This window comes from Mustela putorius, unplaced genomic scaffold (assembly GCF_011764305.1).
Source record: "Mustela putorius furo isolate JIRA1106 unplaced genomic scaffold, ASM1176430v1.1 tig00000765_pilon_pilon_pilon, whole genome shotgun sequence".
In the NCBI taxonomy this organism is placed as follows: domain Eukaryota; kingdom Metazoa; phylum Chordata; class Mammalia; order Carnivora; family Mustelidae; genus Mustela; species Mustela putorius.
The window spans coordinates 1,870,822-1,886,481 of record NW_025421470.1 but is presented as its reverse complement, the minus strand read 5'-3'; the positions used below and the strand labels follow the sequence as shown (position 1 = coordinate 1,886,481).

The 15,660-nt window shown below is 65.2% G+C and overlaps 1 protein-coding gene across 1 annotated transcript in view; it reads left to right on the top strand.

Annotated features, from left to right (window-relative positions):
• Positions 1-647: 647 nt before the first annotated feature.
• TRPM2 (transient receptor potential cation channel subfamily M member 2) overlaps positions 648-15,660 on the top strand; it is a 56,984-nt gene continuing 41,971 nt past the window's right edge. The window contains 4 exon segments of the mRNA XM_045084360.1: positions 648-2,483; positions 10,260-10,390; positions 10,393-10,505; positions 11,226-11,314. Coding sequence (XP_044940295.1) covers positions 2,452-2,483; positions 10,260-10,390; positions 10,393-10,505; positions 11,226-11,314 — 365 coding nt within the window. The 5' untranslated portion in view covers positions 648-2,451.

Sequence of the window (15,660 nt, the reverse complement as noted above, 5' to 3'; positions counted from 1 at the left end):
GCCCCCGAGCCCTCGAGGACCCCGCCCCCAGCTGGAGCCCCCACGCCCGGAGGACCGCGGGGACGTTGTTGACCCCGCGTCGCTGTCGGACCCGCGGTCGGGGGCGGCCCCGGGGCTTCCTGCTCCCCGCGGGCGTGTCGGGACGCGGCTCGCGAGGACTAGGCGGTTCAGACGCGGGTGACCGGCTGGGCGTGCGGACCCGGTCTGGGCCTCCGCGGACGCCCGTGCCCGTGCCCGCGAGTGCGCTCCGCGGACGCCCCGCCCCGCCCGCCGGGTCCCCGCGCCCCGCGTCCGGCCGAGCGAGGAGGGTCCGGTGCCCCCGGCCCGCGGCGAGCCAGGCCCCCGCGCCTCGTCCCCGCTGTCCGTCCGCGGGCCCCGCCTCTGCCCCTCGCCGCGGACCCCGCTGCCCCTGGGGCCCGCGGTCCGGCCAGAGCCCGCCTCGCTGTCCTCACTGTCCGAGCGCGTGTTCTCGGCCGCAGTGACGCAGGCGGGGGCCGGGGCTACACGAAGGCCCCGCGGCGCGGCGAGAGAGGAGACTCGGGGGAGCAGAACCCACGGCAGGTCCCGCGCCCGCCGGCCCTGGCGCTGGTGGCGCAGAGACGACGTGGGGCCCCGCCGGGAGGGGGCTTCCCGCCGCCGCTGTGGCCCCGGGTGTCCTTGTGCGGGCCTGGCCGGCCACGGCGGTGCGATTCCTGCCCTGCGCTCTCCCACGGACGCGGGCGAGGTGCCCCACAGTGGTGCGGGAGTCTCCTCGGGCCGCAGGAGAAGACACAGGCCCTGAGATGCAAGCGGGCCTTACGCGCTGTGCCGGGCTCCCCTCCGGGACTCAGGGCAGCCAGAGCTTGTGTGGTGCGGGAGTCCTACAGTCCCAGAGAGCCCCCGTCCAGAGACCAGGGGTCCTACAGTCCCAGAGAGCCCCCGTCCAGAGACCAGGGGTCCTACAGTCACCAGAGAGCCCCCGTCCAGAGACCAGGGGTCCTACAGTCCCAGAGAGCCCCCGTCCAGAGACCAGGGGTCCTACAGTCCCAGAGAGCCCCCGTCCAGAGACCAGGGGTCCTACAGTCCCAGAGAGTCCCCGTCCAGAGAGCCTGCCAAGCCGGGGGTGGCGGAGTGGCCGGCAGACAGAAGCGAGTCTGCAGAAAGTGGTTCTGCGGGACTGAGCAGGCTTGTGACAGGGTATTGTAGGTGGCAGCTGTGGGCCAGGGGCTGACGCAATGGGGCCTGGGAGTTGCTGGCCCTGCTGGCCCCCACCTGGCTGAGATGGCCCCTCCTCCTCCTGCCTGGACCCTTATTGTCCTGGCAAAGGGACAAGTCCAGGTGGGCTGTGGGACAGACTGCGGCTCTCCGGACGGGGCTGCAGCGGAGGGCTTGCTGGAGACGCTGCGGCGGGAGAGGGGTGGCGACTCCCTGCGGGTCTGCGGGAGTAGGTCAAGGCCCTCAGCTCCAGCGTGTGTGGAATTCCCGGTACCAGTCACTGGGGAACAGGAATCGCTGGTCCCTGAGTCCAGGCGGCTCTGGCAGGAAACCTCTCAGCTAGGGGGCAGGGGCAGCAGCTGTTGGGGCCCCCACACGGAGGGCAAGGGGGCAGCTGTGCTTACAGCTCTCTGGCCTCTGGGGCCTCCCCAGCCCCCGCCACCTCTGGGTGTTCAAGAGGGTAGCCCAGGTGGGAACCCATGGAAGGTCCTGGTGACTCAGGTGACACTTGTGAAGTGAGGACTTTGGTAAGTTAAGTGTGGTGGTTTGGGGTGTCGCTATGCATTCCCAGAATTCCCTTCCAGGGGTAGCTCTGGGCAGGACTGGACTCCCGGGCACTCACTTTGGAATGGGGGAGGAGGAGCGGTGAAGGCCATCCTGGGCAGAAACGGACAGATGTAGAAGGGTCGGGTTGGAGGGACAGGGGCCGTCTCCCAAGTGTGTCCCCCTCTTCCCGACAGAGGCCTCCCCCGCCACCAGCATCCCTTATGGGAAACTCAGTGGCCGAGCTCTGAAGGGGCCACTGCCTTCCCCAGACTTCTCCCTCCGCCCCCTCCTTGTGGTCCTGTTTGCAGAGCTGGGCCTGCCCAGCTCCCCTGCTCCCCTGTAAGCTCTTCCCTCGGCACCTGCCCCCCTGCTTGGGGAGGGCTGCTTAGTGCCCCGCCCCCCGCAATTCTCCAGCTCTCCAGCTCCCTTCCACAATTGTGTAGAGTCTTTCGCCACGCTCATAGGACTTCTGCTTCTTGGAGTGAACCCTGACACAGGCAGAAATTCGGCACAAACTTGGCTTAAACCAAAAATGAAACGTTGGTTCATGGGACCAAGAAGCCCAGGGAAGTGGCTTCAGGTGGTTTCAGCAGCTACTCAGCCTCCGAGCCTTCCGTTGCCCTCGTGGGACGCCGTCTACTGTCTGCTTCCAGTAACTCAGGTGCCCGTTCGGGGATTGGCCTGGCAGCGCCCTTGGCCGGCTTGGCAAGGATGGGCCTGCTGACCGGAGCCGCGTGCCCAAGGTGGGTGATGGGAGTGGGGAGGGGAGAAGAGGGGAGAGGAGGGGAGGTGACCCAGGGGAACATCCGAGAAAAAGAGAACCTGCAGCTGTAGGCTGGCAGTTGCTGCGGGAAGGACACCGCTGGAATGGACCTCGGCTTTGGCTGGCCGCCGCATCCTTCCTCGTGTCCCGGCGCACAGTTCCGGATTCCGGGGGCTCTCCCCGCCTCAGCCGTCTGTCTGGGGCTCTGCTCACAGGATGGCCACGTGGCTGGGGCCCTGGCGTTGTCATGGTGGCCCCGGCTACAGGAGGACAGTCTCCTTCCCTCTAGTTCCAGCCGAGCTGAGTCCCATCCCGGGTGCCGGACCCGCGTGGCTCCCCCAGAAGCCCACGGGCTGCCTTTCTGGTACCGACAGACACTGACAGACGGTGTCTCCCCCTCAGGGCTCTTTGAAGCCCTCGGGCTGGAGGGGGGCGGGGAGGGGCACCCAGGGGCTGGGAAGTGCGGTCCGCCCTCCGCCTGGGTCCTGGCCCCCTGCGCGGTTTTGGGGAAGGCTTTGGGGAAGGCGTTCCTCTGGCAGGGGTCTGGTCTCTTCCCCACAGCCTGAGGGCTCAGCTCTCAGCCCAGGGCCTGCCCCACAGTGGGGGGAGGGGGGACCGAGGTGCTGAGGAAAGTGGGGGCTGCTGGGACTGGGCGGTGGGGCAGAGAGGAAGGTCCTGGGGTGGGGAGGGCGTGAGCTCTGGTTCTCCAATGGCAGCAGAAACTGTTGCTAGCTATCAAGGTGACCCCGGGGTAGGCAGTCCCCAGGGCTGCCTGCCCTTCTCCCTGCCTGGTTCCCCTCTAGGGACTCACCCCCTCGGTGTTTCAGCCACTCTGCCTCCAGATGGCTCTCAGCGGAGACCCTCCCAGGAACCAGCCCTCTGCGGGGGAGCTGCCCACCCCAGCCCCATCCCATGACGGACTGACCAATGGGACATAAAGGCCCAGCCCCTCACTCGATTTGGGGGCCTCTGGGGTGCAGGCAGCCTGCTGTGTGGACCATACGACCCAGCCAAACACGGAGTTGGACGTCTGGGTGAGGAGGGTATGAACCTGAACAGGAAAATCACTGTGCGGACCCCACTGCTCTGGAGCAAGGCTGGGCCACCCGAGGGGGGCTCTCCATGCTTTGGAAGCCCTGATGGACACCACGTGACCAGGTGGCCAGCCCCAACATGCCTGGGGGTACATGAGGCCCGAGGGGGAACAGCCTCCCCCATGGAGGGAGCCCCTGCCTCTGTGCTCTGGCGGGAAGGGACGAACGCTGACATCAGGGCCTGCGCGGAGTCAAGGCTAGAACGGCTGGACGCTGTGGAGGGCGCCCGAGGGGAGGAAGACCAGAAAGCCAGGGAGGGCGGGGTCTGCAAGAGGCACTGGGAGGCGCGGCAGGTGGAGATCCTAACGCCCCTGTTAAGGCCCACCAGGGGCGCCCACCACGGACAAGGTGCTGGACAGCTTGGGAGGGAAAGTCCTCCACCAGTCGGCGTCCGTCCCGAGCAGCTCTGGGCCGCAGGTAGATCGCGAAGGGTGTGGCCACAGAGGCCACATGGCACAACACTGCCTTCCCACAGAACCCACACGTTCTGGGTCTGGGCTTGTCCTTGTCCTTCCGCCCGTGGGGACCTTAGCCAGTGCTGTGGTCTGAGGACCCAGGGTGCTCTGACCCACCAGCACAGGGTCCCAAACAACACTGTGTCAGCCCAAGGGAACTGCTTCCCTGCCAGAAGGTCCTTCACGGTCTGGCCCCTGCCTCTGCCCCCCCTCATCTCTTGCCACACTCCCCTGGCACACTCTGCAGGCCTTGGTGGCCTTCCTGTTGTTCCTCAAGCACACAGACTTGAGTTCACCACAGGGCCTTTGCACCTGCTCTCCCCTGACGTTGACCCCCGCTTATTCTCCAGCTCCTGCCCTGCTGAGTTCCTCAGTGTTTATGACACACGACCTAAGGTTGTCGATGCCATTCTCCCCGTGGAGACCTGGGCTCCCGTTCTCCTGGAGCCTCGCCCCTAAACAGGTTCTGGACACTGTAAGGTTCAGTAAATGCCTGGGGTTGGCCTGAACACAGTGAACGCTGGGTCTGCAGGTGCCTTTGGACACTGCCAGGGGTCCCTGGGATGGTGCTCAGTCTCCCTGAGTCACAGGCCCCTCATCAGGGATTGGGGACGAGAAGGTTCCCTGGCACGTTGCATTGTGGGGGCACGTCACATTGTTGGGGCTGCGAACGGGCGTGGGGAGCGCAGTGTGGTGCCTGGCAAGGAGGGTGCCCGCGAGCAAAGAAACCTCGCCGACCACTCTGCTGGAGGGTGCCCCCGGCCGGCGCCCAGAGAGACTGGGAAGGACGGGCTGCGGCAAATCCGGACACGCCGGCGGTGAGGGGGAGAGACCTGCCTGCGTCCATCCTGCGCAGGGACCTGCGAGGTCCTGCGGGCCCCGGGGTCGCTTCCAGCTCCGTCCCCGTCACTGTTTTCTTGGAAACGTGCGGCCTGCTCTGGCTCTCGGGGCACGTCTGCCCACACCCGGGCGGGCAGCAGCCGCGCTCCCGAGCCACAGGCTACTCGGCCGCTGGCCCTGTCGCTTGCATGTCACCTTTGCATCTCACGGCGCGTCCTTTTCCGTGAGCGTTTGGGGAGGCGGCTGACCTGTTGGCCTCAGACAGGAAGAGACCACGGTGTCCCCAGCATGAAGCCCTCCTCCCTCAGGCCCTGCTCAGGACCAGGGCTCTGCAAACGCAGCCGCCGCCCGTCTTTGTAAATAAAGTTTTATTGGCACGCGGCCACGCCCATCCGTTCGCCTGCGGCCTGTGGCCGTCCACCCCCCACCCCGGCTGCAGGGGCTCCGCTGAGCAGTTCAGGGGAGATCCTGGGCCTGAAGGGCCTGCAGTATTTACCAGGTGGCCGGACAGAAGTGTGCAGCCCCCGCCCTAGACCGTGGCCGCGTGGCCTCCCCAGCCCGTGGACCCCGCCCCCCAGGAGCCCGCTGCCCGGCCGCGGCTCCTGCGTGTTATTCGTGACCCGAGCGCGGCCATGCCAAGCGGTCAGAGCGCTCCCTTCCTCGCGGCCTGCGGTTTTCTTCCCGCCGCAGGAGCTGCTTCTCTCGGGTGCGTTGTCCCTGGGGGAGAAAGCCCCCTGCGTCACGTCTCCTCTCTCTGAACTTGAGACGACGGGCAGTCAGCATCAGTGCTCGCGGGGGGCCTGCTGCATGGGCAAAGGCCTTTTTATGTTTATGGGAAGGATGTTTCGTAAGTGCTCTTGCAACGGCTCCCTGGCAGGCGGAACGCGGCCTTCTTGTGAAATGTGTGGTTTCTCTTTTGAGGGGAAAGAGCCACAGGGGGACAGAGTGATCTTGACGTCAGGTCAGCGGCCCGTCTCGAGCACGACTTGCCCTCGGCCAATGTTCCTACAGAGGCCCTGGGATACTGGGAAGAAACGGTCCTCCGTCCGTGCCACCCACCAGGACGCTGCAATTGTTACTGTGTCATGAAATATTCACACGCACACACGCACGCGCACCTCATGCGTTTCGTCAATGAGGTGGCCCTCGGGCCCGCAGGCAGCCCAGGGAAGGAGCGCTGGCCGGGGTTCTGGCCGGAGCTGCAGGCTCTGGTGGGTTTCTGCTTCCTGCGCCAGCTTCCTGGGGCCTCAGCCCCTCTCCAGGGCGGCAACAGAGGCCGCGAGCTTACTCCTGCAGCAGGCGCGGGTCGCATGCCCGGCTGGCGGACTCAGAACGTGGCAGGGACAGGTGGGCTGGCCTCCGGCAGGTGGGAATCTCATGTCTGTGGCGGCCACGCTCCCTGCCGCCCACTCTCTCCATGGTGCCAGCTGCTTCGGAGGAGGCCGCCAACCGCCTCTGGGCCCGTCAGAGTGTCCTGGGAAATCCATCAAGGACTGCCCTATACGAGGGGCTCTGATGGGTTCTGACACCTTCCCTGGGCCGCGCCGAGATCTCCAGAGCATGGGACCGTGAGACGGGGGTCCTGTGGACCCATGGCACCGTGGCTGGTTCCTCTGTGGTGAGGCAGGGGGCCTTCCCGTGGAGGATGCTGTGGGCAGGAATCTGGATGCTAGGTCAGCACAGCCAGGGAAGGAAGTGAGGGGGGTGGCCAGTCAGCCAGGGGTCAGCCGGCAGTCCCCCGCCCCCTGGTCAGAGAGGCCCAGGGAGCAGCTGCAGGACACTTTGGGCTGGTGGCTGGGGAGGAGAGGGCAGTGGTCTTTGTGAGGTGAGAACCCGTGGGGGTGGTTTGGCCCTTTAGGAAATCTGTGGTCAGCTTTTTTTGGGGGAGGGGGTCAGAATTCCTCGCTGTTCTTCCAGTCAGGAGGACCGAGAAGGGCCAGGGCCACCAGGGTGGAGTTTAGACATCTGTGGGGCTCCGTGGCCAGCACCTGCCACACGGCTGCTCTGTGGTTAGAGCCTTGGAGCCCCTCATGACCCCTCCAATCCTGCCTTCTTGGGGATGGTCTCCTGGCTTTGGCCCTGCCTGGAAGACAGGGGTGGGGGTCACTGGGGGTTTCCAGGGGGATGAGGTTCTGAGGCCTGGAGGGAAGGTGGCTCACCCTGGCTCCAGGCCCGCTTGGGTCTCCTGCCCTGCCTTTCCCTGGAGACCCCCGCCGCCACCCCACTCATACTGCGGCGCGGTTCAGGGCTTGGGGAGAACCACCCTCACTCAGCCTTTGAAAGAGAAGCTGGCCGCTAGCCTAGCGGTTCGGGAGGCAAGAAGCTGCGGAGAGCCCGGCCTTGGGGTCCCTGGGAAGGCGGGTTCCCGCGACAGGGCGTCTCTGACCGAGCCCGCGTCCTTGGTTCCAGAGCGGGGAACTCCGCAGGCGGAGCGCTCTGGGCCAGTGACGCAGAGCGCGCTGCGGGCTGCGGGGACTGCGCGGGACGCACGCTCAGCCCGGGATGCGGGCGGCCCCGCGGGGCCGGCGGGCGGTCCTCTGCAGCGGCGCCAGTGACGCGGGAACGCGGGCCCGCTCGGAGCAGGTACGCCCGCCCCGCCGGAGGGGAGACACCGGGGTCCGGAGACGGGTAGCAGGACAGGTGAGGGCGGGGGTGGGGGCGGGGGATGCGCGGGGTGGGAGGAGGGTGTCCCGGGATCCAAGGGCGCGGGCCGGGCTGCAGGCACACACGGAGCGCGGGCTAGGGTGCGCGCGCTGCCGGGTGCGGGGACCTAGGTGCTCGCCGCAGGGCTGGTGGGGGCGCTGCGGGGGCAGGCCCAGGGGCAACTCCAGGCTGGAGGGGTGCGGGGACCTAGGCGCGGGGCAGAAGCCGGTGCCGCGGGAGCAGGGTGGGGGGCAAGCTCTGGCGTGGGGACTGGGCCTGGGCGCAGGCGGGAGCGTGGGGTGCAGGGATCCAGGCTGCAGAGGGGGTGCGGCAAGGCCCCTGGCGCAGTCAGACCTGGGGAGACCCTGAACTTGGCCCATTTGGGACTTAAGCTCCCACTGCAACTTCCCCACCCCCACCCCCACCCCCACGACGCCAGGCCGGGGCTGTTGGTGGCGCTTTCTTCCTGCCTCAGCCGGTATTGGGTATTGCCATTCTGTCTTGAGAGTGTTTCCGCAGCCCGGATTTCAGGGGACAGGACCTGGGAAACAGCAGGGAGCAGGTGCACTACTTAGGAGTAGCAGAGAGGCCGGTGGGGGCCCCCTGGCCAGCCTGCCTTCCCGGAGCCTCACATACAAGTCTGCTGGTTGGGCCTTTCTGGCTGGGGTGGGGGGGGTGAAGGAGGGGCCCTGCCTGGGGGGTTCCCATGGTCCTGGCCCCAGGTGGCTGCTATCGAGCTCTGCCCCAGTACTTCCACTCTGTTTGGACTTGGGGTCTAGTCCCAATGCAGCCAGGGGCATGGCCTTTCCCCCTGGACTGCGGGAGCCTGGGGACGAGGGGTCCACCCCGCAGTCTGGGTCCTGGAAGAGTCTGGAAACCCAGGGCTGACCATGGGCCCTCTCACCCATGACACGGGTGGCCCTCTGTGTTCATGGCCGGTGCCCCTCCGCGCTCTCTCCTGAGGATAGCTCGGAGCACAGCTCAGACTGGGACATCCACCCGGCTCGGCCCTGTGCGTCCAGGCCCGCTCGCTTCTTGGCAACAGCTCCACATCGCCCTGAGGGGTCCTGTGCCAAACAACGTCTGTAGATGGGCTTTTTTTTTTTTTTTTTGGTATTTCAGACACATTTATACGGCTGCCCTGATTTCATGTACTTATTATAATTAGTGCTTATACCGTTATGTTCTACTTTTTGAGTCCACTGGTTGTGTTTTGGTTTTTTCCTCTACCTCTTAAGTAAAAATTTCAAAACATGCAGCAAAGTGGAAGTTTTACGGTGACCCCTAGACGAGTACTTTGTGCAGGCCTGTGCGCGGACGCCTTCTGTGTGTTTCTGGCTCACTTCCTTTCAAGAGGTTCTTAACACACGTGCTGTGCCGCTGCACGTGGAGAACCAGGGTGACCACAGCCTCTTTTGGGGGGCAATGCATGGTCAGATTTGGGGGAGAACCTCAGAGAAGGTTGAAGGGGGGGCTTTGTAAGGTCATGGTCAGCCCTGGGTTTCCAGACTCTTCCAGGACGCAGACTGTGGGGTGGGGAAGGGGGGAGGAGGGGAGGGAGGGAGGGAGAGGCTCAGGCTGGCATCTCCGGCTCAGGCCGCTGAACCTGAGGGCCTCCCTGTGTCCTCACAGTGGGGAAGGGGCAAGAGGGCTCCCAGGGGTCTCCTTCCTGAGGGCACTGACCCCGGTCATGGGGGCTCACTCCTCCCCGATCACCTCCCAGAGGCCCCGCTGCCTACGGCCATCACCTTTGTGGGGGGCAGTTTCAGCCTGTGAATGTCAGGGGAGCGCCCTCAGACCCCAGCCTGCTCCTCCTGGCCCCTAGAAGTCCTCGCAGGACATTCGCTCCGCCCCAACAGCCCGGGTTTGAACTCGTTCAGGCATCAACTCCCGAGTCTGAGTCCAAAGTCCGATCTAAATTTCCTCTAGGGCCTCCTGGGTGGCTTAGTGGGTTGAAGCCTCTGCCTTCAGCTCAGGTCATGATCTCAGGGTCCTGGGATGGAGGCCCGGTCTCGGGCTCTCTGCTCAGCAGGGAGCCTGCTTCCCCTCTCCCCCTGCCTACCTCTCTGCCTGCTTGTGATCTCTGTCTGTCAAATACATAAATTAAAAAAAAATTTCCTCTAAGTCAGAGGTTGGGGAGACCCCAGGGACGGTCATGCTGAGGCAGCAGCTCTCCAGCTGTGAAGCTGTCCCGAATGCAAGGGTGGGCACTGGACAGACATGCCCATCCCGAAGGGGAGCACTGGAAGCAAAGTCTGGGTGGCCACGCCCTCAGGCTTGTGGACTTTTCCAAACAGTGGAGACGGCGGCATGGTGCAGGCCTTCCCACCCAGGCCACGGGGCGGCACCCAGGGCTGCTGTCTGGCCCGCTGCTGGAATCGGAGAGCCACGCCCGAGAGGGGAGGGGGCAGGGCGGCTGCAGCTCCCCCGCATCCTTGCACTCGGGGGCCGTGCTGGGAGGGCAGCCTGGGGATCTCCGAAAGCCAGGAGCAGCAGGGGTGGGGACGGAGCTTCTTCTCGGGCCCTCCGTGTTCCAGATGGGCCTCCGGGCCCTGGGCACCAGCCAGGGCTTCCAGACCGCCCCGGGGCCCTGCTGGGGGACAGAGTGCGGGCAGCGGGGACAGCCTGCGGACCATGCACGGAGACACACCGCTGGCGCTCTCAGACACCTGCCGCATCTCCCTTTCTGACCTATTCCACCAGCCCTCCACGGTGTCCTTCCAGAACCTTCAGCCTCACGAGCGCAGGAAAGGCTGTCCTGAGCGGGGCAGGAGATGCAGAAGCTGGAGTTCGAGTGGCCCATAGGACGGAGCCCCCGACCCTGAGGAAAGCCGGCTCCAGGCAGGAGGAAGGCTTTGGGGTGCAGCCAGGACGATGGCTGAGCTGGGCATGGCCCCCCATCTCCGGCGCAGCAACAGCAGTGTCTGCAAGGCTCGGAGGCTGCAGCACCTGTTTGGAAACAGCACAAAGGTAGCCTTCCGGGGGCTCAGCAGGCCCCCTCGGCCGGCTGCACCACAGCCCTGTGGGGCACAGGGACCACCAGGGAGGGCTGTGTTTCCTGCCCGGGGCAGAGGCTCCACAGAGCTGGGGACCAGGGGGCCGGGAGGGAACGGTAAGCGGCCAGGCCTGTCCCCTCCCACGGACCACATGACCCCTTCATGTTCTTGGTCTGGTGGGAGGGCGCTGGGGAAGCCCATTGGTCCTGTCCAGGGCCAGACTCACGGGAGGCCGTCGCCCCTGATGTCCATGATGTGACAGAGGGCCCTGGGCACCACCCACGTCCCGGAGCTGATTGCCCGGGGGCCCGGGACAAGACTGTGGGAAGGGCGCGTTTAACTCGCAGGGCCCCTGGTCGGGCGGGTGGGAGGGGTCTCAGCTCGCTGTCTCTCCAGGACCGAGGCAGGTGTCCAGACCCTTATCTGCTGCACGGCTCTGTTCTCGAGGTAGGCAGAGGTGACAGAAACTGCAAGTTCTGGGGTCGTAGAGTGGGGCCCAGGAGGATGCGATCCTCCTGCCGAACCCACACCTGAGGGCCTCGGCGAGGGTCCCCTCCCTTCTCCCCCAGCCCCCCAGGAAGGGGCCCCCGAAGCTGGACAGGGCGTTCGGCCATATCTAGGAGCCGCGTAGGGTGTGTCCCCCAAATAGGGCTGTGATCCCCCCGGGGTCTCAACGTGCCCTTTTTGCCCTCAGCAAGAAAATCTCAGCTCGTGGGTCCCGCAGAATATCAAGAAGAAGGAGTGCATGTACTTCGTGGAGAGCTCCAAGCTGTCGGATGCCGGGTGAGTGGCCTGGCAGGGTGGCCGCCCCTCCCCCTGCCCACGGGCGTGCCTGTCTGTGTGACCTTGGGCGCCCGAGGCATTTCCGCTCCCCACAGCGGGCTCCGGGAGGTGGGGGGGAGCAGCTTCCCCATCCTGCGTGTAGGGGAGGTGCCGAGGACGGAACTGGCTGTGTGGGGTCGTGACGGGACCACTCCGCAGTGGTGCTTGGACGCAAACCCCGGTGTTCGGGTGCCACGGGGCACGCCGCTAGAATGTTCCTTTCCTCTGGAGTCGCGAGGGGAGTAGAGAGGATTCGGGGACCATAAGAGGCCTCAGGGAAAGCTCGCAGCCCAGGCCCCTCTCTGCGGAGCATGCCAAATCCAGACAGGGTCCCTCTTACCCCAAAGCCCCCTGATACCACCGTGGCCGCTCCTCCCCACGGAGCCCGTGGCTCTGGTGCGGCCACCACGTCTCCTTCCACGGGCATTCGTGGCCACGCTGCCTCCACGCCGTGGGACGTCTCACTCCTGGGACACTGGCTTCCCGTGGGGCTCCCCATGAGTCGGGGAGAAGCCTGCGGACAGCTGTGCAGGGACCTCGTGGGAGGCGTGGCTGTCCTTGGTGTGGCTGTCCTTGGTGTGGCTGTCCTTGGTGTGGCTGTCCTTGGCAGTCCTTGAGGGTGCACGGAGCACGTGTGAGTTCCTGCTTCCCCTGCAGCACCTGGGTCCGTGCTGGGCCACGGACAGGCCACGTCTCTCTTAGTTCGTCCACTGCTTCCTTGTCTCCGACTGTACTCTTGTGGCTTCTGCTGAGCAGCCCTCCCTGACTGCACTGGAAGTAACCTCCCCTCCCCCACGCTCCGGACACGGGAGCGTCCACGGCACCATGACTGGGTGCCTTTGTGCTGGCAGAGTCACTTTCTCACCTCCTGGGGCGGACGGACAGCACCCAGCTCCCGTGTGTCGCACGGTATGGCAGGAGCGGCCTGTGCGGGGGAGCCCTGTGCGGGGACGGTGCAGGGTGGAGAGAGGGCAGCAGAGTCAGGCAGGAGTGGTCCCCAACGATGACGCTGTGCCTGGGGTCCTGCGGCATCTGGCCCTGTGACGTCACGCCCTGCACACGCGTTGGGGTCCGCGCCCCGGCTTGGCCTGCCTCAGAGGACCGTTCTCACCTCCCAGTGCAGGCAGCAGGCCCCGGGTCACATGGTTGCTCGCCGGCGCCGGCGCCCAGTGACCTCTGACGCAGGCGGCGGGCAGTTCCCAGGCCACACCGCGCCGTCTGACGATGTGCGGAGAGAAATTTGTGTCGAGGTTTCCGCTTTTAGTTACTTCAAAATAGGCTCATGGACATAGCCTCAGAGAGCCCTAGAGCCCCCAGGTCCCCATCCAGGACCCAGGGGCTGCAGACTCATTCTGGGATGGACCCCGTCGGCTTCCGGCCTGGGGGGTGGGGGCCCCACCAGCAGCCCCCGGGCCTCTTCTTTGCTCTGAGTGGCGACCAGTGGGGAATGCTGGTGGGGGTCAGCGAGGCCTGGGCTACAGCTTGGGTTTGAGGACCCCCTTAGTACCCCTTCCTCACGCTGAAGAAAGTGCTCCGGATGTGTTTGGTTCTGGAAATTTCTAGAAGCTCTTTTATTAGCATCAGGTTAATGCCAGAGCCTGTCCCAGGGAGAGAGCAGGGGGGTGTGTCTGGGGACCAGGGGACCCAGCGAGGGTCAGGGACATGGGGACACCAGAGGAGTTTCACTGTGAGTCTGTGTCCGTGTAATCGGTTAGTGGCGACTAGCATGAGTGACGCCCACTGTTTCCTGACTGGCTGTGTCTGGTTCATTAATGCAGGTCCCTAAATTGTGTTTCAGAAGCTTTAAATGAATGAGCCCCGGAGGACAGGATTTACAGCTGGCGAGGGGAAGCAGGCCCCCCGAGGTCCTGGGGAGAGCTGTGGGGCCCAGGGCACCAGGAGCCGCAGGGAGGGTGGCAAGCTCGGCGAGGGGCAGTTGCGTGGGGTTTTCCGTCCCCTGTTAACTGGCAGCTCAGCAGGTGCGGCCGGGGTCTGGGTCATTGCCCGGAAGCACCGGTGACCCACAGAGGATGTCCGAGAGCCTGTGGTTGACGAAGAGCACGTGGTTATGACCTCTGATTTCCCGTCTCAAAGATTTGGGACCACAGGGGGCACAGTGGGGTCTGCGGAGTGGTCGGGTGCCTGGGGGTTGGGGCCGTCCCCACGGCCCGGTGCCCTGGCAAGCCTGGGGGAGGGCAGTCTGTCCAGCCTGCTGCCAGTCCCCGTGCTTCCCACGAGGAAGGTGCTGTCCAAGGGCGGGTGGGCCCCCGGGAGAAAGAGGGGCTGATTCCAGGCTGCGGTGGGTGGTGGAGGCTGGTTTCTGGGGGTCCTCAAGGCCACCCTGAGTTCAGTGATTTCTAGGAGCCAGAGACAGGCTGACACAGCACCAGGGCTCACACCAGGCTCAGCGAAGGAAAACCCAGGCAGGGTCCGGAGACCCCACAGGCGGGTTTGCCTCAACCTCCCCCTCCCGAGGGGCACACCGGCCGGGAAGAGGACAGCAAGCCGTTGGCCGTGTCTCTGTCCTGCAAAGCCGTTGGGGACTCAGTGCCCGGGGTTAGCCCTGTGGGCGGGTCCTGTAGGCCCCTATGTCTAGCACCCCCAAATTCCAGGCCCCGAGGGAGAGCAGGTGTTCTGTGTAAATCCCAGCGTTTGCATGGTCTGGGCCCACGGCAGAGCCCACAGGTCGGGGACTGCATAGCACTGTGAAAGCCGGGCGGCCGGGGCCGGCAGGGGCCGTGTGAGCCGGGTCACCAGCAGCACCAGCTCTCATCTCAGGAGCCGGCTGTGCTCAGCTCCGGCTCTGGGCCCTTCTCATCGGGCCCATCAGACGGGTCCCTCCAGCGGACGGCACGAGGGTGGGGAGGGTCCTCCCCATCACACACCAAGCTTCGGAAAAGGTGCATTTCTACACTTGAACCGTTTCCATCAAGTGCCCTAGGGTGTCCCCCACCTTCTTCCAGACCCGAACCCCCCGCCTCTCCCGGCATCTCTAACTGGTTCTGCGTCCGGAGGGCTCTCCTCTGCGTTTCCTTCCCTCCGCCGCCCCCCGGCCCGCCCCCGTATTCTGGCCCGCTGACCTCGCGGCCCTGGTGTGCTGGCTCTCTTCCTGGACACCGCATCCTCCGCCGTCCGGCACAGAGACTGAAGCGGGTGCTTCGGAAACGATCTTGAGGACCAGACGAGCGCGCTCAGGGAGTCACGGCGCCGCTCCAGGCCGCGGGGAGGGGCCCAGACGGAGAGACCGCGCGTCTGTGGGCTCCGTGCCTGCACCGGGACTAGTGCTGGTGTCCCCCTTCGTGCCCGTCTGGGCCAAGAGCTCCGCAGACAGGCTGACTATTTCATTTCTGGGCAAGTCGACTGGATGCTGTTTCCTGCCTTGAGTCAGCGTAGCGGCCACTTAGGTTTCAGACCCAGGCTCCGCCGAGAGGGCTGGCTCAGGGACGCGCTAGGGTGGTGGCCCATCAGAGGCCGTTAGAGTCTTAGAAAGTCAGGGGCAGCCCTGGGCCAAGGTACAAGAGCTGGGTCCTCAGCCCGGCGGTTCCCTCCCCTGCCGTGGACCACAGGTCGAGGAGGTCACACAGCATGCGGCGTGTACCCTGGGGTCACTGCAGGAGGCCTTAGTCTCCTTTAGGGGGTCCATGGAGGGGGTCAGTGGGCATGACCTGAGCTCACCGTGGGCGGGCGCTTGTGCTCAGAGCACTGGGAGGGCCCCGTGGCCATGACACACCCCAGGAGGGGCATCCCTGTAAGAGCCCGGGGCACAGGCCAGGCTGTGGGTCTCTATTTCTCATTTAAATTCAGTGTAGTTAACGCACAGTGCATTATTGGTCTCAGGGGTGGAGGTCAGGGAGTCCCGCTGCATGCAGCACCCACGGCTCGTCCCGTCACGTGCCCCCTGAATGCCCCCCGCCCCCCACCCCCTGCCCACCTCCAGCGACCCTGTTTGCTTCCTAGAGTTCAGCATCCTTACGGTTTGTCTCCCTCCGGATTTCGTCTTGTTTTATTTTTCCTTCCCTTCTTCTATGTCCATCTCTTTTGTTTCTTAAATCCCACATGAGTGAGATCATATAATTGTCTTTCTCTGACGGACCGACTGCTCAGCACAGTCCCCTCCGGTTCCATCCACGCCGATGCCAAGGGCAGGACGTCTCCCTTTCTGATGGCCGAGTCACATTCCGTCGTGTAGACGAACCCCGTCTTCTCTGTCCGTGCATCTGCCGACGGACGTCTGGGCTCTTCCTGCAGTCCGGCTGTCGTGGGCGTCGCTGCTGTGAACACTGCGGGGCAGGGGCCCCTTCAGATCT